At 39.5% G+C, this 25021-nt stretch overlaps 2 protein-coding genes across 2 annotated transcripts in view; one reads left to right on the forward strand and one right to left on the reverse strand.

Moving 5' to 3' along the window:
* The window catches only part of sh3kbp1 (SH3-domain kinase binding protein 1), a 172501-nt gene extending 151141 nt beyond the window's left edge, over nt 1-21360 (reverse strand). The window contains exons 1-2 of the mRNA XM_052013549.1: nt 21060-21360; nt 14703-14860 (exon numbers count right to left, since the gene is read on the reverse strand). Coding sequence (XP_051869509.1) covers nt 14703-14860; nt 21060-21063 — 162 coding nt within the window. The 5' untranslated portion in view covers nt 21064-21360. The remainder of the gene's footprint in view (nt 1-14702; nt 14861-21059) is intronic.
* Nucleotides 21361-21487: 127 nt separating this feature from the next.
* LOC127569382 (retinoschisin-like) overlaps nt 21488-25021 on the forward strand; it is a 40154-nt gene continuing 36620 nt past the window's right edge. The window contains exon 1 of the mRNA XM_052013977.1: nt 21488-21809. The gene's annotated coding sequence lies outside the window, so the exon portion shown is untranslated. The remainder of the gene's footprint in view (nt 21810-25021) is intronic.

A 25021-nucleotide genomic window follows, 5' to 3' on the forward strand; every position in this document is an offset into this window, starting at 1 on the left:
GCTCCACCCCTTCCTTCCATCTTTTTATACTGGCTACCTCCTCCTTTCTTTCCAGTCCAGATGAAGGATCTCAACCCGAAACATTGACTGTCCATTTCCCTCCATAGATGCTGCCTGACCCGTTGAGTTCCTCCGGTGCATTTTGTGTTGCTGAAGAACATAATGTAGTATACATCTCAGTCTGGCTTGTCTCCTTTCTTGAAGGTTGTCACAATTACAGCATTTGAGTTGTCCTAGTACATTTTCATCTTCCCAGATGTGGACATTAAGATTCTGGATTAGTGACCAAAGCTTTTCACCCCCAAGTTTCAGAACTTCAGCAGGAATACCATCTGTTCTCAAAGTCATCTTTTAGTTGGAACATGGCCTTTTCAAATTCTTATCAAATCAGGAATAGCAGCAAGGCTGGACCTAATAAGCTGCTGTAGAATGGAGTTAAGGGTACTCACACAAGTGACAGGGTCTTGATTGAGGCAATCTTCAGACTGTTCCTTCTTTTTGTGAACTGGAAATTGCCTGTGTGCAGTTTAATTTAACATGGAGTGGCCACTGCACACCAGCTAGCACACGTACTTGACAAAGCTAGGTCTTGATAGAGTGGCAAGGGAACTCAAGGCAACTGGAGAAGACAGACTGCTACACTTCTGCAGTATCATATAATAGTGTTCTCTATATAAAGACAGGTCTTCATCTCTACACTGACCACTTAATGGTCACTTCTACCAACGTTGGCATCTGTTACTGGTAGACTTGGGAGGAAGGGAGGCTGGATCTGTATTCTTTGGAGCTTAGAAGAATAAAAGGTGATCTTATTGAAACACAAGATCATAAGGGTGCATAACAGGGTAGATGATGAGGGGTTTACACAAAGGGAGATAGTTTCAAGATAAAGGCCTGGTCATTTAAAACCGAGGCACATAGAAATTTCTTCTGAGGTTAGTGAATCTCTGGAATTCCCCACCCAAGAAAGTTGTGGAGGCTAGATTATTAGAAGTATTTAAAGTGGAGGTAGGTAAGTTTTTGAAAGATTGGGGAATTGAGGGCTATGGGGATCTGGCATGGAGGAGGCAGCCTGGGATACATCAGTCATGATCATATCAAATGGCAGGGCAGGCTTGCAGAACTAGGCTGCCTAGACACGCTCCTATTCTCTTGTGTTCCTGTAAAGAGGTCAAGTAGGTTTATCCCACGTTGGTTCACTCAATAGCTGCCACACTGCGTTTGCAGCAAGCATGTCCTTCAGGACTCAGCCAACTTCGTCAATGCTGATGCTACCAAGTCACGATCATTGATGGACACTGAAGCCCCTCACACAAAATACATTCTGTACCCTTGCTCCTTTCAGCATTTCTCATCTTGGAGGAGCACTGATCTATCAGCTGAGGGGAAAAGTATATTAGTAATGAGAAGAAGGTTTCCTTGCCCATGTTTGACCAAATGGCAGGAGGTTTCATGAAGTCCAGAGTTAGCGTTGAGGATTTCCAGGGCTACTTGCTCTTGCTTGCCTGACCATTGTTCCATCCCCTTTGGTAATTCCATACTGCTGGTAGGATAGGACATACTTGGGGATTGTAATGGAGGAATCTGGCACGTAGTCTGTAAGATACGATTCTATGACCACAACAGATTATTGCTAAACTGTGGAACAGTTTTCCTGATGTTCCACCCCCCCCCCCCCCCATTCCCAGATCTTTGTAAGGAGGTATTTATAACATTAGCTACGCTTTGCCATATATGAATTCAGTACCATGATCTGTAAAACAGAGTTGTTCTTATTCTTTTTTTTGCTTTAACCAGCGGTGTGGGTAAAACTGAGAGCACTTCCTAGAAGCATTCATACCCCAGCAATAACTTGCCTTATATCTGCAAGTTACCAGATGCACAGAGCCCTTTCACTAAACACTGCATACATTTCAAGTCAACCACAACTCCCTGACTGAGAAAGGATAGGATAATCCAAATCAGCATCTTTACAACTCTTGATTGACTGTTACATAAACAAAAAAGATCATTTGGCTTTTGGCACAACGAACAGTGATTGACAGTTACTTTTCAAGTGCTGTCACCACAGCAGGTAACAATTTTTGTTGAATAACATTGGTTAAGGAATACATGTAGTCCAAGAGACAGAAATCCCTACTCTGCAATATCTTTAATGTAAACCTAACAGACTAGACAGTGGCTTGGTTTAATGGCCCAACTGAAAGATGGGATATCTGACAAAGTACTACTCCCTTAGTAAAGCACCTAAGTTCAACCTGACACCGTGCTGTCAAACCACCTGAAACCTGACTCAGCTGAAAGTGAATTTTATAACCTTCAATGTTAAACAAAATCCTTAGATGCCTTAGAAATGGAAAACAGATGGAAATTTTACACTTAACATGGGCAAAAAGATGTCTTCATCTTTTTGCCCATGAGGGAGGAGACAGTTTAGAAGGATCATAATGATGACTTTCCCTCTCGACGAGGTCACGATTTCATACCAGAAGCACTTCACTGCTCTATTTTAGTACATAAAGGATTTTGTCTACTCCAGAGGATATGCTGTTTGTCAGCTGATGATTTCAACATCTTGCTGGCTGGGACAGCACTGAGATTATGTGAGGAGGAGATGAAGACATTTTCAAAGACAGGGTCTCAGCTGAAGTGCTGGTTTGTCTGTCTTTGACAAGCTCTCCTTCCTAAGCCATTGGGACACAGATGGACTGCACAGCACTAAAGAATTAACACAAGTTGTGGTTATCATTTAATTGCACAATTCTCCAAATACATTGTCAGGATCAGTGAGTCAATTTCAGTGTCCTCTCCCAAGCCAACATGACCAGCATCAAGATTGATCACACTCAACCAGTTCAAGAAGGCAGGCCACATCATCCCCATATACAACAGCAAATACCAAAAACAAGCACTATATTTAGAGTTCTGCTGTGACAAGAGATTTCCATCAGGGCAGAAGTCATTCTTAGTGTCTCTCTGAAAAATTAATAACCCCAATGGTTCATTGGAATCCCGTGCCTGCATCTGGAAAGCACTGAGCACCTGTAATTTGTGTATGTGGCCTCCATGTGCTCTTGTCAATCTGTGAAAGGAGCACACAATTTCCCAAAAAACACACTGTCTCATCTACTTGCATCAGAGTTTGCAGATTTTACATAAGGCTCAAGCCACCTTGTTAGCCATAGAAATGGAATGAAAGCTAGTCATCCTCGACACCAAAGGATTGCCAAAGAACTAGATACATTTTCAACCAATTTCACATGCCGAAATTATGCTAATGTTTAAGATCTTCCATAAATTACATAATATTATTGAATGGAAAAACATTAAATTCTGTTTTGCTGTTCATTTTTTCTTCATGATTCCATATATAGACAAAACAAAGTGGAAATGGAAAAAAGTCAAAGTAAACTAGGACAAAAATTAAACAGGAAAATGTGGGATTCAGCGAAGACATCACCTGTAACAAAAGATTATCCTGTGATTAAATATTCATCTAAAAAGGGGGGAAAAAAAATCCCAGCGTTAATGCAGGAGCTGACCTTCTTTATGATCAACTCTCAACCACACTCAATGTAGAACCAAATTATAATGCAAACATATTTTACCAGGAACTATTGTGCATAAAATACAATTCTGCATTTGCTTTTAAAAGCAAGAAAGATCAGTGATGGGATAGCACATATCCATCCTTAACTTCCCCATAATTTAACTTCACCTCCCCAATCCTTTTTGCAGGTTCCTCCTCAGCATGTAAAGTCCATTCCACAAGAGAAAACACCAAAATTTCCCACTTAAGTCCTACAAGCAACGCAAAGATTAGTAACCTCCCTAGTTTACAACAGTGTTCTGTAGGCAAAGCTTGGTACAAAATTCCTGTCATAATACAGCCAGATTGTTTTTGTGTTGTGTTGTAACTAGTGCTGTGCAGAAACTACCAGCCCTCAAACACACAGCAGCAGCACATGCATAAATTTGCCAGTTTCACCTGGATAGCAGCTAGGGTGCAAAATTTACTAATGAACAAGTTTAGCAAAGTTCTCCAGAGATGTGACATTAAAAGCATATCCCCAAATCCATAATATCAAATAAGATTTACACGATTACACCAGTGAATCATTAAATGCAAAACAACAAATAAGCCTGGCACAGAGTTACTTCACTAGTGAATAGTTAATTTCACAACTTAAAGCTGATCAACACGGTGAATAGTTTTTAATTCTACATTTAAATTATAATACTTTGCAATTACCACTTTCCTAAAATATGTATTTTTTTAAAATAGAAAACTATTGGACATTTCATTTTTAGCATAAATAACATAACTAACAGTGATATACCTCTTACGTACGAGGCATATCACTGTTAGTTATGATTTAGATAGCATTTTCTTCAACTTTTCATGTTACAAAATACTTGGGAGCAAATTTGAAGCCAGATTAAGTAAAAGTGGTTTTAACAAATTAAAAATCCTTTGATTTACAAAGGAAAGGAAATTAACTTGTGTAAGGGAAGGAAGACTGGGAAACTCCAAGATAAAGAAAAAGGAAGTTAATCATTAATTTCAAAAATGGAGCTCTGTTTATAATCGAGGAGGCATCTCAAAAGATGTCATGAATGCAAACACAGGTAAAAGGTGTGCATGTTGTGATTCATTCCACTACAAATAAAAAAAATCTATTTCCTTCTTTCCTTACCAAAGCTTACAAGTAGTAAGTGTTGCAAAAAAGCTGACCATGATTAATTTTCATACCCATTTGTGTTTTAAGGTTACTTTAATGCATTTATATAATGCTCTTAACTTGCAAAAATGGCCCAAGCCAAATCAGTGAGTTGTAAATCAAACTGAAAATGAAGCTTGGATTTATAATTTGATCAAAGGAGGACATCAAGAAGATTCTTCTTAAAGGAGAGGAAAGAATGGAAAGAAAGATTAATGGAGATTTCCAGATAGTGTCCTCATCACTGACGATGCAGCCTCCATTGGTGGGATAAAGGATTAATGAATCCACACTGGGATTTGAACACAAGGATGGAAATTTTTAAAACCAAAGTGTTGATGGAACAGGGGGCCACATGAGCCAGGACATGGGTAATAAATAAGTGAACAGGACAGTGCACTTTTGAACATGGTCACTTGTGTTCCAGGTGAGCTTGTGCTTCTTTCAAACTGAAAACAGGAGGCTGACACAATATGCATATGCATGGTCAGGATTGGATGTGACTATGGCATGGATAATGGTTTAGCAGTGGATAAATTGAAGGAGGAGAAAATGGGTGATGGTACTGATGTACAACTTGGTGATCTTGATTATGAATGTTTAAATTTTCTTCAATAATGAAAAGGCAAATTGATCAAATTTAAGCCAACAATGCACATGATCTACTATTCAAAGCATTTCTTTGATTGATCTCCAGGTAGCGAAACTAATCTAATAGAGCTCAGGTCAATCAGCATATCTTGTGATCAAAAACATACAAGAATTTCATAAAGTTAAAAAATCTCACTAGAAAAGACATGTTATTATATCTGTAATTCCAGCGAAAGACCATGCCACAATAAATTTTAGAAATGTTTAGAATTATTTTCAAGTGACTGTCTGTATTTGTTTCTCTTAGGAATCCCTTCAGGTTTGAGGATGACACTTCCTCATCAGTTCTTTGTTTTTTTGAGGTGGCTGATGAGACTAATAGAGGGCAAAAAGGACTTCATAGGGAAGGCAGGCAGGTATTATTGGGGTGGGAACTTCCTTTTTGTGGGCTATTTTGTGATCCTAACAAATGCACTTGAGGTTCTCAATAGCATCCCAAATTCTCCTGCTTCTCCACTGAGCAGTCATGGTCAGGGATTCCCACAAGTCGGAGAGTCCAGATGAAGGGCCTTGACCTGAAACGTCGACTATCCATTCCCCTCTACCAATGCTGCTGGACTTGCTGAGTTCTTACAGCAGTTTGTTTTTTGCTTCAGATTCCCATGGGTTGGTTCAAAAGTTGTTCTTTTCAAGGCAGCTTTGAGAAGATTAGATATATATTTATTAGTCACATGTACATCGAAACACACGGTGAAATGCGTCTTCTTGCATTACTGAGAATGTGCTGGGGGGCAGCCCGCAAGTGTCGCCACTCTTCTGGCGCTAACGTAGCATGCCCTCAACTCCTAACCTGTACATCTTTGGAACATGGGAGGAAACCAGAGCACCCAAAGGGAACCCATGCAGATATGGGGAGAACATACAAACTCCTTAAAGACAGCGGCGGGAATTGAAACCGGGTCGCTGGCGCTGTAACAGCATTAAGCTAACTGCTACACTACCATGTCGCCTATCCATAAATTGTTTCCTACTGGTAATTAATCACCAAGTTTATTCAATTTGGAGACTGATGGATGTCTTTAGATATTAAGGAAATCAATGGATCTGGGGTTAGTACAAGAAAGCAGTGCCAAGGTACAAGATCAGCCATGACCATTGAATGGCAGATGCTGCACAAAGGGTGGAAAGGTTGACTCCTGCTTCCAATTCTTATGTACTTAAGTTCTTAAGTAACCAAGCTTAAAGTACAGCATCTGTTTCAGGAATATGGTGTCAGGCAGGACTGCAAAGTAGTCTGCCAATTGGAGCTGAGTGAATGTAGTTAAGGCTTCAATGGTGGAGATGCTAGTCAGAGAGACAATGTTGACATTATCTCTGCAAAAGTGTAAGAGGAGGATAGAGCAGGGAGGTAGCCAGGTACATATGTAACTGAGTCCACACACGCATGCATGCTGATGAGCACCTATACACACATGTGCAGCAGAAGCTGGTCTCCAGTATCTTGGACCAAAACCTTGCTCTGTCAAGTGCATGTGATAACTGCTGTGTAATGGTCATGTCATTACACACACACATTAACAGAAATCATCATGGACCAACTTCTTCTCCTCACTAGAAGTTCAAGACATGGAACAAAAAGTCCCAACAGCAAAAGACCCGAACATTGCTTTTCTGCCATGGCCCAGCAACACAGATGGTTTGACACTGATGTCATCACCCTAAATGACACTCAGCAGGAAGAAAGTGGGCAGCTCAAAAGAACAAGGCAGCTAGTAAACCCTCATCTGGAACAGGAAGAGCAAATGTTATTCTTGTGGATGAGATCTGCCATGAATTACTGAAGCTGGTATTTCAGCAACTCCACCTGAATTTATGAATGTGGTCAAGGTGGGCTTCTTCTGAGGGAAGAGAAACTTTTTTCCCCTTAAAAAAAAATTTTGGACTGCATCCCAAAAAGGAGACAAACTAATCCTTCTGAGCAACTACAATGACAGGGTGGGAAAGACAAAATCCTCTGACAAGGTACAATTAAGCAAGTAGGGAATACTACTTCTAGTGAAGTCCTCCTCCTGACAAAATGTTCGGAACACAGTCTTATCATAACCAACAACAGGCAACGATTGAAGTGTATATCTGTAACCATGACAAAGATCACAGATTCTTGGCCATTAGATTTTTGTTTCCCCACATTGTGGTGTTCAGCTAATTGCATGGAAAGTTATATGCATGACAAAAATCTAGAAAACAATTTTTTTTTGGCTTAGCATCAGCAACCTGGGTTCAATTCCGGCCACTGTCTGTAAGGAGTTCTCCCCGTGTCTGTGTGGGTTTCCTCTGGGTGGTCCAGTTTCCTCCCACGTTACAAAGATGTACAGGTTAGGAAGTTGTGGGCATGCTACATTGGCACCAGAAGTGTGGCGACACTTGTGAGCTGTCCCCAGAACACTCTACACAAAACATGCATTTCACTGTGTGTTTCAATGTACACTAATAAAGATATCTCATCTTGGACATCAACAAGATCTTGGGTTTGATTGACTTTGGACATAACAATGGATCTCACCTCTCGTTAGCAACCAGACGACACTTAAGTTAGTGGCTAGAAAACCAAACCACGGAAACCAGTTTATTGAAGGCAATCATGCCTTTACCTAACCAGGTATCATGGTTATTTAGCAAGCCACATAGAATCACATGCATCCAAGTAACCTGCAAGCCTTCTGTGAAAAATAGCTGCTTTGCCACTTTATTGCTGGATGTGTTTGATATTGCCTCTGACAAACACAAAAGCAGACACCGGCACTCACTTCTCACAAATAGCCAAATCATTTACACCATTTAAATTTGGTAAAAGATGTGATCATTTGAACACCAAACATCCCACCCTTTAGACCGAGACAAATGAAGTGTTGATAATCTTTCAATTTCTCTTTTATGTTTCATATTCTAAGTTTTGATCCAAAGAGATATTTGTGTGATTTATTGATGGTATGTGGCATCATTAATTTATCACCCATTCCTAATTATCCATGAGAAAGTGGTGATGAGCTCCTTTCTTGAATCATGCAGTCTTTCTGGTAATGCTACTCCCAGTTTGTTAGAGAGCAAATACCAAGATTCAGACCCAGCAAAGGAACGGCAGTATATTTCCAAGTCACAATGGTGTGCAACATCGAGAATTTGGAACTGGCAGTGCTCCCATACAACAGCTCCCCTTGACATCTTTCAATCTTTCTGATAAACAAACAGAACTCCCCCATTTCTTTCATTGATGGATAACACTCCAAGAGATATAGCTCCCTTTCTCATGCTTTTATATATTTTTAGAGCAACTAAATCATTATAAAACTAAATTTATTTAAATCATCTGTAATCTGATCATATCCACAAGGCTCCCTCATCACACCAAACAGTAAACCAAGATTTTGAAAAAGTTAGCTGCTAAGCATCATCATTTTAGTGTTGTGTCTTTATAAAGTAGTAATATAGTCATTGTTATTCTGAAATTCCCTTTCAACTAAAAGCACAAATATATTACCAGCTTGTGTCTTGGCATTTAAGTCATGGCACAGCATGGCTCAAACTCATTTCTTGCCCATTTCCTCACAACTGAAGAACTCTCATTCTTCTAAATACCACTAACACTGGCTAGTTCAACTCAATATTCCCTCAGTGGAAAATCCCTTTTTCCTTAGAATCAATCTGAAGAACCTATACAGAATTTCCTTCAATGGAAGTGTATTTTCCCCCTCAGTATGGAGTTTAAAATTGCACATTCCAGATCTATAACCTTTACAATGAAAGCAAGACTTACTTATTCTTGATCTCCAACCTCCTGGTTGACAATAAGTGTCAATGTAAGCCTTGCAAGCCATCTTATTGCCTATTAACTAAGCCCAACTACATTTCCATTTACCCCAACCACTGGTACTTTAAAGCACCCAAACCTCTATGATCAGGCTCAAATCCAATTCCTTGATCACATGTCATTTGGCTCAGCCCTTCTTCTTGCAATTACACCTCTGAAGTGCTTTGAGATATCATCTTTAATGCAAGATATTATATAAATGACAGTACAAGATATAAAATGTTGGTTACAGGTATCAATTTAAAATAGCTTAGTCAAAGGCAATGGGAACTTAAGTTAAAGCATTTACGGAGTTAATCCAGGACCTGCTGTCAGATGGACATTAATGAAATCTGGATCTCATAGAATGCTCTGCAATTTGTAACAAATATGAGACATTATATATGGTTTTAGAACATAGAATGGAACCCTTCCTAAGTTTTGTACCCAATTTAAATTTGTATGAAAATACAGTCCTTAAAGTGTAAATAATTTTCTTTGTAAAGCAAATGCTACAAAAAAAAACACAGCATAACTAAGAGGAATAAACTAAAATAACACAGTTATAAGACAACCGACTGCACAAAAGCCAAAGAGATTTGTAGTGGAATTACATTTGTCATAAATATCTTACATTTCCAATATCATACTTAATCAGTCTAAGTTCAAGTCCCCAGTCTCAGACACATTAAGAGTACTATGGTGGAAGGTCCAAACATACACATTGCATTAACCCAGAGTTGTGCAGTTTATTTGAAATTACACAGGTGAAAGAAACTGAAGAAAGTGGGCAGCACCTAGGCTTGTTTTATCTCATGCCACCTTTGTGCAATCCATGGCACTGTACATCTGTACCAAAGAGAAGTCAGCCAGAGAAGCAAATATAAAATGCCAGAGTAACTAAGTGGCTATATGAGAGTCAATGTAACTCACATCTCTGGCAAACAACCCATTAGTCACCTTCATTATGCATTTATGCTTTATGAGCTACAAGACCTGTGATAAATATCTAGTGGTGTACAAAGAAAAAACCTCAAAGCAAAAGAAAATGGAAGACAGCCGCTGGCAATGCAGAAGAACATCTTTGCTAAGAATACAGATGCCAGTAACCAACACAAAATTTGTGCCTCCCTCTAAGAACTTTATGACAAGGATTACCTCCTACAATCCAAGTTATTTTGGCCTCTAGTGTGCACTACTTCCCCATTGATCCTAACATAACATGCAATTGTTTACCATCACTGGCAATTCTATCCCTCATCTGTTATTGTATCAGTAAACACCTCCCTTGGACGACATTTTGATTGACTCCAAACTTCCCCAATAGTCTAGGCTGACAAGAACTCTTTGCTAGGCAATTGCAAGGGGAAACAGCTGCAAGAACTGACCCTGTATTGAGATTGCACAATCTTCAGTTTAAAGACAGCTATAAACTGTGTGCAACACTTGCCCGTGGCATGTTTACAAGCTTTAGAAAACATGCCCAAGACATTAAATCCTAAAGTGAACAAGTTAATTTTTATTTCAAAAACTCTACTTTGCAAGTAAGTGACAAATACCAGTGAATGTAGTCAAAACAGTTAACAAAATCTGCTTTCTTGGCTGCAAGATACACATGACCTCACAGAAAAGTGCATTTGCACACCCACACACTGGATTCATGTTCTTTACACCATAACAAGTCACGATAAACTAACATCTCAGGAAATGAACAAACTGAAATTGATTTCTTGTAAATATTCTTTAGAATATATTAAATCAGCCAAATGTTTAAAAAAAATCGTACTGCAAATACTCATCCAAATTGAGTACCACAAACAGATAAATCAGGACAGAATGTAGAAAAGGGCGAGAATTATTCAAATTTACTGTACTAATTTATTAAAAATCATTCAAATAATTGATTTTTTTTAAAACTAAGAGATGACAGATAAGCATGGGGAAGAAAAGTACCATCAGATCTTTAAAGTGACAGAAGGCAAGGAGAAATAAGCAGGTCACCCAAATTGAAATGAGCCATCCAGAAACCTAGTGGATTTTATTGCAAAAAGGACAACCCAATGTCAATACCAGAATAATTATTTACTTCCAATTAGCAATGGAGTTCAAACGCACAAGAATATTATTGTATACAAGCTGCTGTCATTATAGAAAACTGAACTCAGCCAGTATGCTCAGGGGCAATACTTTGAAACTCTCCCAGATTTTCTCTTAAACACAGGGATTTTGCACTGTTATGAAGGAGATAATTTTGAGGCAAAGTAGCTATTTTGAGGCAAAGTAAAAACTCATGACACTTATTGGCCTTCTGCTCTCTCTTCCATTAAAACATTATGAAATCAGCTGAAGATTATGGCAAGGCTATGCTGTGCATCAAACTTTTATTTTGTTTTTCCATTTGTTCTACCAACATGTATTTTATAAACAAACTGAATTAGAAATCTGTAGAATTCCAATCACAGTGGATTCCATTATTTGTCTCCCTCAGTATCAACTTCCCCAAGACTAAAACTTTCTTTCTCCATTTGTGCTGCTCATTGAACAGAATAATTTGAATGAATGGAAATAAAGCAGGATCAAGAACAAGCATTATTAAAATCATTCAGCTTTGAAAAAGAAAGTGGCTTAAAATTTCATAAACATTTCATTTCGGTAAATTGGTTTATTATTGTCAGATGTACCAGGGTACTGTGAAAAACTTGCCTTGCATACCGTTCATACAGATCTATGCATTACAACTGTGCATTGAGGTAGTACAAGGTAAAACGATAACAGAATGCAGACTGTAGTGTTACAGAGAAAGTGCAGTGCAGGTAGACAATAAGGTGCAAGGCCATAACGAGGTAGATTTTGAGGTCAAGAGTCCATCTTATCATACTAGGGAAGACAGAAATGTCTGGGATGGGTGGGGTCTTTGATTATGCTGGCTGCTTTACTAAGGCAGTGAGATGTGTAGACAGAGTCCGTGGAGGGGAGGTTGGTTTCTGTGATGTGCCGAGCTGTGTCTACAACTCCCTGCAGTTTCTTGCAGTCTCGGGCAGAGCAGTTGCCATACCAAGCTTTGATGCATCAAGATAGGATGCTTTCTAAGGTGCATCAATAAAAATTGGTGAGGGTTAAAGGGGACATACCAAATTTCTTTAGCCTCCTGAGGAAGTAGAGGCACTGGTGAGCTTTCTTGGCCATTGTGTATACATGGTTGGGCCAGGACAGGCCACTAGTGATGTTCACTCCCAGGAACTTGAAGCTCTCAACCTCAGCACCATTGACGTAGGCAGGAGCATGTGCGCCATCCACTTCCTGAAGTCAATGACCAGCTCTTTTGTTCTGCTGACATTGAGGGAAAGGTTGTTGTTATGACACCATGTCACTGAGCCCTCTACCTTCAACTCATTGTTATTTGAGATATGGCCCACCACGGTGGTATCATCTGCAAACTTGTAGATGGAATTGGAGCAGAATCTGGACATGCAGTTGTGAGAATAGGGGACTGAGGACATGGTCTTGTGGGGTACCAGTGTTGAGAGTAATTGTGGTGGAGGTGTTGCTGCCCTTCTTTACTGATTGTGGTCTGTTGGTCAGGAAGTCAAGGATCCAGTTGCAAAGGGAGGCGTTGAGTCCCAGGTCTTAGAGTTTGGGGATGAGTTTGCTTGGAACTATAGTATTGAAGGTGGAGCTGTAGTCAATGACAGAGGTCTTTACTGTCCAGATGCTCCAGAGACAAGTGTAGGGCCAGGGAGATGGCATCCATCGTAGACCTGTTTCAGTGGTAGGCAAATTGCAGTGAGTCGAGGTTGTCTGGGAGACTGGAGTTAATGCATGCCATGACCAGCCTCTCAAAGCACTTCATAATGGCGGATGTCAGAGCCACCGGGCGGTAGTCATTAAGGCGCATTAATTTGTTTTTCTTAGCTACCAGGATGATAGTCGTCTTCTTAAAACAGGTGGGAACGTCAGATTGAAGCAGGGAGAGGTTAAAAATGTCTGCATATATGTCCGCTAGTTGATCTGTGCAGATTTTGAACATTTCGCTATTTCATGCCCCCCATGTGAGGAGTTGTTGAGGAGAAGACAGATAGCTCATTGTCTGTCACAAAGTTTTTCAACATATAGTAAAGAACAGTTACAGGCCATCCCTGGGTAATGAATGGGTTCCATTTTTATAGACCTCCATTAGATGATTTTGTCCATTAAGTCAGAAACTATACAAAAATCACCCAATATGGTAACCATACCTCCACAGTATTGTAATATATGGCATTAAAAACACATGACTGATAAGAAACAACAAGTACTAAATGTGAAGAGAGAAGAAACTAGCTCTGCCATTTGTAAGAATAAATGTATACATGTACATCAGATCTTTGAATTTAATAATATTATGAGAGCTCATGTGTATGTATAGGTGTCCATAAGTCGGGTGTTTGTAACCTGGGGGCGACCTACAATGAGCAATAATAGTTCAGAAACCAGCTTCAGTACTTTCACTGATCCAATTTGAAATCAGTTTGCTTAGCATAAACCAATAATTGTACACAAAATCCCTCTAGTCTTCACGGCTCAACAGTTCTTTTGTATATAAACAAGAGTGAATAAATTTTAAAACTATTTAAGCTCTACATGCATGAACTATTTCTGCACGTGCTAGAACAGAAAAGCTGCAAAATGTTTACTTTCAAGTTTCACATAATGATGTTTAACTAATTTAAGATAATGCAACCCAATTTGCAACAACTTGCTGAAACAGAACTTTACAAAGCAAATGCGTCATTTCCCTGACAGTAACTCATTTATTTTCAATAAAGCTGAAATCAATCAAGCAGAGCAATTATTTACCACAGCTTCCTGCCTTCTTGACCAGTGCAGATGTTGGCAGTGAATTGATGTTCTTGGTGTTCAAAAAAGTGTTCCACACAAGTCACCAACATACACAAGAACTTAAGTTTAAGGATGTGTAGTACTGAAAGAACACTGCTTTGAAAATTCAATCTATTTTCACTCAGAAGATTTAAGAATGCCAGAGAAAAATAATTTTATTAACTTGGAGAAAGTAGCAAATAAGAGTGACCTTGAGATTTCACCTCAAATAGAAATTAAAACCTCTATGTGAGTTTACTGAAAATCTCTATTAGCTACTTCACCCTGCCACCCAAAGGTGTCACAAATCAAAAATCATTTAACTACTTATAGAAGTGACCTTAATGGTAATTATATATATCCTGTTGAGATTATTTAGAAAATCATGAAACTTAAAAACTTCTATGTAAGAAAATATTCACAACAAAGATGAGAAATTTAATGAAGCATTTAGATGCATCTGTTAAACACATAAGCATGAAAAGCAAAGGTGCGGCAGATGCAACCAGCCTTTACTGCAGGAATGGAAGATTTTGATTGACACGAGATTGTGATCAATTTGCTGAAATACTCTGTGCCAAATTATTTCTGCAAATAAGAATCATGCAAACTTTCTCTGCAAAAATGCTCTACTTGTGCTAACATTAGACATTTCATAATGATGGTAACTGATGTATGGTACTTACTCTTACAAAGTTGTCAGGGAACAAACCTCTTCTACCATCGAGTTCACCCTCCCACCATCCTCCATCTTCCTTCTTGATGTCAGTAACAATATCTCCCACAGAGATGGTCAGCTCATCATCATGCTGAGCTTTATAAGCAAACTCAACAACTGCTTCCACTAAAAAGAGAGAAAATTTCAGCATGTTACTTCACCAGCCAAACCCTCAATCCTATTGTGTAAATCAATATTACCAAACTCTTCCTCAAAGAGCCACAAATATAACTGTATGTCAATTAAACATTGTTAAAAAATTAACAATTAATAAGGATTCTTCTAGAAGTGGTCATTCCTTTCCTACTGTTTGCAAACAAAATGAGTCATGGTCAAGGACTTTTGAATACTGCAAACTCAATTTATGAAAAAAATTGTCATGTATAGCACGTAGCTACACACATACACAGTTCATAGCAACCTATATTAACAGGACACAAGCAAAAAAAAACCACACTATAACATCAACCAAAATGTATACTCTTTTTTGTATGCACAGCTGAATTATCAGATATTACATCATTAAGAACATAAAAACAGAAGAAATAGGAGCAAGAATAGGCCATCTCACCCAGCAAGCCTGCTCTGCCATTAAGATCATGGCTGATCTGGCCATGGACTAAGATCCACCTACCTGCCCTTTCCCCATAATCCTTAATTCCCCTACTATGAAAAAAATTATGTGTCTTGGATATATTTAATGAGGTAGTCTCTACTGCTTCCCTGGGCAGAGGATTCCACAGATTCACTACTCTCTGGGAAAAAGCCGTTCCTCCTCATCTCCCTCCTAAATCTACCCCCCCCCCCCCGAATCTTGGGGCTATGTCCTCTAGTTCTAGTCTCACCTACCAGTGGAAACAACATTCCTGCCTCGATCTTATCTATCCCTTTCATAATTTTACATGTTTCTCTAAGATCCCCTCTCATTCTTCTGAATTCCGGCAAGCATAGTCCCAGGTGACTCAATCTATCCACATAGGCTAACCCCCTCATCTCCGGAATCATACAGGTGAATAATAAGCTGCACATCAACGTAAAATACTCTTCTTATAAAACAAATGCCACATCTCTCCCTTGTTATAACAAAGTAATTAAGCTAACTATGCTTTTTAAACTTCTGGGGCCCCAAATTGAATCCAATCCAGACTGACACAACACAAGGTGCAGCCTCTGGGCCAAGGCCGATAGCCTCAGCATTGTTTCTAGTCAGACACTGACAATGGCTGGCTCAAATGCTATTTAGCATATATGGAACTCCTACCCCCAATGATTAAAGAGTAAATGTACTGTAAAGGAGGTTGTCAAAGGTGCACACATTCTAAAAATATTTAAATTAATCCCACTGGGTAAAGTTGTGCCAAAATCCTTGGGAAAAAAACAAACTTGTTGTAAGACTGTTTGGCATGTGGTTGCCAACCTTTGGGATTATCCTAAAATGTCTCCTGAACATCCAAGTTATGTTGGGGTAAAAAAAAACATGGATGATGAATAGTGTCAGAGCCATAGAGTCATAAAGTAAAACAGCACAAAAATAAACCCTTCGGTCCAGCTCGCCATGTCAACCAAGATGTCTATCCAAGCTAGTCCATATCCCTCTAAACCTTTTCTATCCACGTACCTATCTAAATATCTTTCAAACATTGTAATTGTACCTGCCTCTACAGCTTTCTCTGGCAGCTCAACCCATATACCCACCACCCTGAGTTTAAATCTTTCCCCTCTGACTTTTCATCTTATGGACTCCAGTTTCATGGTCCCCTACCCTGAGAAAAAGACTGTAACCATCCACCTTATAGGCACCCCTCATGATTTTATATACATCTGGAGGGTCACCCCTCAGCTTCCTCTGCTCCCTCTGCTCCAGGGAAAAAAAGTCCCAGCCTATAACATCGCCATGAATCTTTTCTGCACCCTTTCCAGCTTTTAAATAAGTTTCCTTTCAGCACATTAATCATCATTTATTGTCAATGGGGATCAAAAAATTGATTTGACTTTTAAGAATCATTCAATCGGGCAACAGAGTTGTTTTGCTTTCCAATTCTGGAAGGAAAGCAATCCATTGCAAAGAAGGTCATGTCATGTTGGCTGACCAATGGCAAAATTGTGGAGATAAGGTAGTCAGTCAAGCAGGATGTGAAAAAAAACTCCTAAAATAGATATCCCCCAGTCAGCACTGTAATCTGACTTGCATACCAAAATGTCAAACTAAAACAATGCAATGTAATTTTACTTAAAAGGTTTTGTACTCTGAAGTAAGCAGCATTACAATGAAAAAACTTTCCAAAAGCAGACCATGGTCACAGAGCTAAAAATGATTCAGTATCAAATTCATCACTTTATCCAAATCTATAAAACTGGCTTAACCAGTCAATTGCAAAAAAATTGTGAATACCAGAAGAGCAAATCTGAATTTGAGGAAAGACAAGCACTGTTGTAGCAACATAGAGTTTGTTGTTTGAGAAACTACATTTTATTTTAAAAGCACTATGCATCAAGGTACATTACTATGATTCCTTTTGCATGAAAAACAGCTGAGATGTTGTGCACCACAGTGGAACAATTAAAACAGAAGCATCTAGAACCTATTTGCCTTGCAAGATTCAAAGTATGATATGTAGCATTTCTTCAGCAGATGTTCCACTGGACGCCTGACTTTTACTCTTCAGCCTGCACAAATTACTCTCCAAATACAGGTCAGGCACAGGAAAGCTTAAGAAAAGAGAGTCCCCTTGTTTGCACATGCATGTCATAAAACACAAATTAGAAATGTTATACTGTACTTAAGAGTTGTATAAACAAACATTGGGATGCACGAAAAAGCTGAAAAAGATATTCAAAAGGCAACTCTCCATTTCTTGGCTTGAAATTTATAATTCTGTTATGTGGTACATTCTGAGGTTAGCTTGTGACTTTGCAAATCTGATAGCTATTACAGCTTCTTTTCTGATGCATCAATAGATAGCATGCTGTGGATCAAGGCAATGCAAAAAAGGCCAGATTAATCAAGAACAGAGCAAATAGAAGTAATCACAAAATCAAAGACACAGTAATGACATCCTTCGACAAGCAATGTAACAACTTCCCAAAAGACACTTTGAATTCAGGAGTCTATACTCCTGCTTTTTAGTACGCTTAGATTTCACCTCAAACAACAATTAAGAAAAAAATCTAGATTACAAGACCAGAACTAGTTACCCAAACTTCCAATCATTTGGCATGCTTGGCAGAGTGCCACCAACAATTTATTTTGGTTCTCATTAAGCCTTGATCAATACTAAAAATTCAACATTTTGTCATCTTGCTCCATTTAAATAATATGAGTTTTGATTCTTCCTCCTAAAGTGGATACTTCACATTTCACAACTTCTTACACGCTCACATAGCCTATCTACATCTTTTTACACTCTATGTCCTTCTCACAACTTGCTAACCTATCCATCTTTATATCACTGGCAAATTTGGCTACATTACACTTGGCTCCTTCATCAAAATTATTAACATAGATTGTAAATTGTTGAGGGTCCTTCACTGCTCCCTGTTTACAGATTGAAATCCGAAAAATATCCGTTTATCCCAACTCTACTTTCTGTTACTCAAGATATCCCCTTTTCTTGCCAATAGATTACCTGTGAACTCTTATCTACTATGAGAAAAATACGGTAGGAATATAAAAGGGGACAATTCCCCAGTTCAGTATATGAAGTAATGTGTTCAAATTATACATGCTTCCATTGTGCATTAAATCAAATTTTGTAAATAACCATGTTGAAATTAATCAGCTGGCTTCCAGAAATATAGAAACAGTTTTATTACATCAATTATTAAAAATTTCACAAATTGTTAACTAAATTGCAAAGGAAGTCTTCAAAGACATGCCATTTCTCATTGATCCTCATCAGTTCCTTTTAATTCCTTGCACTAGTTAATCCTATTGAACTCCTAAATTCTGCAAAAGCTGCTTTTAAAATAATTTCGCTGGTTAACTGTCTGTTAAACACCAATATCATCTACAAAACAATAACTTTTGCACATCTTAAGTGGCAAAAAAAGCTAGCACTTTCTCATGGTTGTCCAGGAGAAAATGTTTAACTCCAAGTAAGCGAACTTAAGAAAAGCTAGATGCTCTACGAAGGAAAACTGGAGTCAATATGTTCAGGACTAATGCATAAGCAAACTGTAAAAATGTGGCATGGTTAAATAAAAAAACAAACATAGTCACCAGCCCACAGTAATATTTTTTATTACCAGGTTGTCATGACAAAAATAGTTACCGAAATAAATTTTGCTAATGAACCATAACTGATCATGAAAATAAGCTAAAAATATATTAAGTTCTTGCTTTAGGGAAAAACAATTTTTGTCAGATATTGTACATCCCAAAATTGTTTATACCCCAACTATAGAAAAGAAAAGGAATATTTGCTTTCTTCATAACAGCAAATATTATACAACTTGAATAAACTGTGCAAGAAGTGTCCCTTCAACGAATTTGTGGATGATCCTATTCTTTCCAATTAAGAAACTTCCTTTAATTCAAGTTTAGATTTGACTCAAAATCCAAACTACAAAATGGGAAATGTTATGGAATATCATGACGAACAAATATAGAAAAGCGTAACACACAAGTTCTCACAAGATACCAAAAGAGCAAGTTGGGGGTCACTTAACTAGCTATTTGAGTTTAGAAAATTAATGTCAAAATCTCCACACAAATCACAGTAATGAAAGCTAAAGATTTTAACTGTATTGGAGTACAGCCACGAAAGTGTATCCATTTGCACACAGCTAGATAAAAATTATTATTGATCAGTTCCACAAAACTAGTAATTCGTCATGTGACTTTTAATAAATAGATAGGTGGATAATGGGCAACACAATGGTAGTTAGTAGACTTGCTACCTCACAGTGTCAGAGACCTGGGTTTCCTCCAGGTGCTGTTTCCTCCAACTCCCAAAGACACGTGGGTCGATAGGTTAATTGGCCACTGTAAATTGCCCATAATATGCAGGTGAGTGGGAGAGTTTCAGAGAGAATGTGGGGAGAATAAAATATGTGATTAATGGTAGTTCAGTATGATTGGGTGGCTGATGATTGGCGTGGACTCAGTGGCCCAGCTTCCCTTCTGTTTTTCTCCATGACAATGACCTTCACGTCACTAACTCCTTTCACAAACACTAGACGTTCAAAGACTCTTTACTACTGATGAACTATTTTATGGGATAAATATTGTTCAAATAATGGGAACAACTCTTCTGCTGCCTTCAAACAAAAATCTTTAGGAACTTTTGTGTCCGTTTGAAAGGGGAGAATGGATCTTGGTTTAATATCTTATCTAAAAAATGCATCATCTAAAATAAAAAGGAGGATAGACTCTCACTGTTGGAATGTCAGCCTGGAATAATGCATTCAAATTTCCAGACTGCAACTTTAACTTACAACCTGCTGACTTAGAAACAAAGATCCACCAAATGAGCCATGGTTAAGAACATGTGTCAAATGCACAATATTAAACGTGGATCCATCAATCATTTTAATCACTAGCAATTCCTTCCTTTGAATTATTTAACTGAGACTGTATACTATAGGATTAATAAACTAAAACAGCCTTGATTAAATTTATTCAACACTGCGCTGTACTACAACCAAAGTACTGACTGGCACAGAGACATCGCCCAATAGTTATAAACAAGGCTTCCTCCAGATTACAAGAGGAAACTGTTTATCAAGCAGAAAAAAAACCAAATCAGCAACAAAAGAGTAGGGAGGGGAAGGTCTGCTATGATATTTGGATGACTGTACAACATTGCACAGATGATAAGTTCGTAAAATCATTAAAGATGTCATGCAAAATGCTTTCGAACAGGAGACGAGTTTCTCAGCTGTGCAAACGCTCCATTGTACTTTGCAGTTGTGTGCAGCCTGCTGCAAAGCTTTGACTATCTCAAAAATTCGCCTTCTTTATTGGTACACACTCCGGAGATATGCCCACGCCATGTCAGTGTATTGGTTTCGAGTGAACCTCCTCGCTTAACAATGATTAGCAAAAGACGTGAACAATCTCGGCCTGTTGCACGGTGATACCCATAAAAGTGACCAGGGTTGGGCAGAGGGAGGATGCAGATACAGCAGTGGGGATGGTGCTGCGGTGGTTCTCACCGCTGCAAACGTGTCAGGCGGGGGCGCGCGAATGCACGCGCTGGCAGGACGAGGACGGGGACGGGTTCGGGGTGGGGGTGGGAGATCGCAGGCACCCAGCCCAGCCCAAGCTCGCCGTCTACTCTCCGGCTGGCACGCCGCTCTGTCACACACACTCTCTCTCACTCACCCATTTATGTCGCCTGTCTGGACCCCGACTGCCGATCACCCCCCGAACTCGAGTGAAGAGTTGGACGAAGAGGAGACGCTGGAGCTCAAGTGGCCCACCTCCCCTCAGCTTGATGACACCTCACTCCAGCTCCAGCACTGCTCCGGACATCTTCGTTCGCCAGTCACTCGAGTGGTCCGGTGGCGGGCTGCTGCAAGCGCACTCACCGGCAGACAGATTTGTGTTGGTAGCTGAGGGAGGGAAGGAAGGAAGGAGGGAGGGAGATTGGGGGTTGGGGGGGGAAGGCCTGGAGGAAGTGGGCGGGACCGCTGGCTGATGACAGTCGAATATCGCGATACTTCGGCTGTAACCATGACGACCCGTTGCCGAGCTTTCCATGCGGGAACGGTGTTGTGGTTGCCATTTTGTTTGGTACCTGGATGCCAAGGTGGAGGGTGGACGTTAGTCACCACGGTTAGTGAGGCTGCCTGGGCTTGTCCCACAGCCCGAAAAGCAACGGTGCCCATCGCACTGAAGGGGAAACCTAGGGTCTTTAAAATATTTGCTTTTCGTTGCGGGCGTCATGGAGATTGCAGTGGCCTGAGTGCCACGACCCACGTCCAAGATAGTCCAGATGAAGGCTCTCGACTCGAAACGTGGACTGTCCATTTCCCTCCACAGATGCTGCCTGTCTGGCTAAGCTCCTTCAGCGCTTTCCGTGTGTTGATCCAGATTCCAGCATCTGCAGTCTCTTATGTCTCCATATCCAAGGTAAGATGGTCCTTAGGCGAATTTCCTAATCTCTCTTGGTAATGACCACAACGTTCTACAATTGGTTTAATGGTAGGCCATTTAACATTTCAAGTCTGTTCAATGATAGGATCAGGCAATGATCCAACTCAATGTGCCCACATTTTTCCCCAACATCTTAATAACCTTGGTGAACAAAAATGTAGCAATCTCACATTAAAATTAACAAGAACTAATAGCAGTTACTATTTGCAGAAGAGTTCCAAATTGATCAGTGGGAGTTTGTGATATCAGATGACTATTTACACTATAAAGACCAGTAAACAATAGCCCCAAACATAATCCTGGCAAAATATAAATTTCTGCCTGCCATCTGAGCAACTCGAATGTGGAACCACAACTGAATGTCACTTGAGAAGATGAGAGTCCTCACAATCCAGGGATTGGCATCTAAATTGGAGAGCTATCAGTCAAGCAATGGCCTGATTTGGTCATACTTTAGAGAAAATGTGCCAGATTTCTCCATCACAATCCCTGGGTCAACCTTGTATGTTAGCAGGGCAGACTCATTTGAGGCAGTGGTACAGTAGTGTACAGGAGAGAGATAGAGAGAGAGAAGCTCTGGAGTGCTCAACACTGACTAATGGCATCAGGTCAAACGTGGGCAAGAAAACCTTCTGATAACTACCAAATATCCTTCTTCAGCTGATGAATCAGTGCTCCTCTATATTGAACAACATTGGAAGAACCACTGAAAGTAGCAAAGGTACAGAATGTACTCTGAAGACTTTAATGTCCAGCCCCATAGGAGCAAACTCTTGGAATCCCAGATAACATAGCTGTCAAACCGAAGCAGTGGCAGTTAGTGAGCGTAACAGCACCATATACATTTATGCCTTTGTTCTCACCAATTTATCTGCAGCAGATGCATCTGTCAACAACAGCTTTGAAAGAAGTGACCACCAACCATGCAGTCTTTTATGAAGACAATATCCCATCTTTACATTATAGATACCTTCCATCATGTTGCATAATATTCCAATCATGCTAAATGGGAGAGATTCAGAACAGATCTGGCAGCTCAAAATTGGGCATCCGTGTAATGTGGATCAGGAGCAGCAGCGGAATATGTAACCTCAAAACCTGGCATATCTCAATTCTACTATTACAATTAAGGTAAAAGCTCATCCATAATCTTATTCAACGGTGATTCAATAAGGAGTGCAAAAGGGCATGCTGGGAGCAGCACCTCTTATACCTAAAAATGAGGTACCGACCTGGTGAAGCTAGTTCAATTCAATTTTAGCCAATTCAATTTACTGCATATGATATCAAGAAATGGCCATGGGCACTGGATCTAGTAAAAGCTACGGGACCAAGTAACATCCCAGTAATGTAGAGCTGGAGATTGTGGCATCGTTGGCTATGTTACCGTAATCATTGAGAACCACCTTCTTGCAAAAATAGGAAATAAAACTGTTGATTGGAAACAGTGAAGGATCAACCACAATGAGGTAACATCTGGTTCTAGTTACAAATAATACACATGGCACACATCTGGGTCACTCTTTTCAGTCACAACAAGAGAATCTTATGCAGTGACTGCACACACCTTAGTCATCCCCTCTGAAGCCTCATATGGATCTGTCTTAGACTCCTCTTTTTGCTTCTGCATGATCCCCCCAATGATATTATTTAGAAACACTCCTTCAGGTTCCACTTGTACGGAGATCAGTCCCAGCTCTACCTCAGTACCACCTCTTGCTATCTATCTGCTATCCCTGTGTTGTCAGATGACTTGTCTGAAGCCAATCCTAGATGAGCTAAAATTTGTACCAAAGATTAGAAGAGTCTTTGTTTCTGTCATAGACTGTCCCTTAATCATCAATTCCATTGTCCTTCCTAGACTTTGTTACAGGATGCATTAGAATGTCTTTAAATTCAGTGTCACATGTAGCCTTGAGCTGAACTTTCAATCCAACATTCTATAATAATTTACTTCCATATCTGTCATATCACTTGTCTCCATCCTTCCTCAGCCAATCTGCAATTGAAATCATGTTTTTAATTTCAGATTTCACCATATCCATGCCTAGTCACTGATCTGAAAAGGCTTGCCCAAAATTTCATTTTCCTTTTCTCAACCAACACTGAGTTCAGTTGATCCATCTCTGCTGTGCTTGCTGATCCATATTGGTTCCCAGTTCACCAATGCCTTTATTTTAAAAATTCTCAAATTTGTGTTCATATACCTCTCTGTGGCATTGCACACCTTAACTCATCAATCTTCTCCAGATATCAAGTTCTTGGGGATCTTTTGTCATTCAACTCTTTCCACAGGTCAATTTCCCACTTTATTTCCTCCCTATTGATTGCTGTACTTTTGTATTAACCCCATCACCCAGGTCCATAACCCTCTATGCCTGAACGAGTCAAGTGTTCATCTAAACACTTTGTTAATGCTCTCACTGACAACATCAATATTTGATGAATGGGCTGGAAAGAAAAAGCAGATCGAGTTTGATCCAACCAAATGTGAGGTGATCCATTTTGGAGGTTTGAATGAGGCTAGAACATGCACCGTGAATGGTAGGGTCTTAGGGTGTGCTGAGGGACAGAGGGACCTCAGAGTACAAGTTCATAGATCCTTCAAGGTGCCAACATTGGTGGACAATGTGGTTAGGAAGGCAGACGTGATACTGGCCTTCATTAGTTGAAGTACTGAATACAGAAGTAGGGAGTTTATGTTTCAGTTTTATAAACCCTTGGTCAAACCTCAGCTGGTGATTTTTGGGGCATTAGTTATTTCTAATGATTTTGGCAGATGAGCTTCATTGTAATTTTCCCCAGCTTTCCTACAGTTATTTCTTCTGGCAGAAGGTATTCAACACAAGGGGGCATCATTTTTAAAATTAGAGCTAAATCATTCAGGGATATGGTAAGCACTTCTTACCAAAAAAAGTTGGTGGAAATCTGGAACTTTCTGCAAAAAGCTGCTGAGGCTAGATTAATTGAAAATTTCAGAACAGATTATGCTACATTTTAGTTACACAGGGACATTCAGGATTATGGAATCAATATTGGTTGTTGATTGGAACAGGTTGAAGGAATCAACTGGCCTACCCATTCTCACATTCTGCTAACCATTGATGTGCTAAAGAACCATGAAAAGAATATTCAATAACTCTCATCACCAGTGCAAACTATATATTTACAGCTCTCCACTTAATTGT

This window comes from Pristis pectinata, chromosome 4 (assembly GCF_009764475.1).
Source record: "Pristis pectinata isolate sPriPec2 chromosome 4, sPriPec2.1.pri, whole genome shotgun sequence".
NCBI lineage: Eukaryota > Metazoa > Chordata > Chondrichthyes > Rhinopristiformes > Pristidae > Pristis > Pristis pectinata.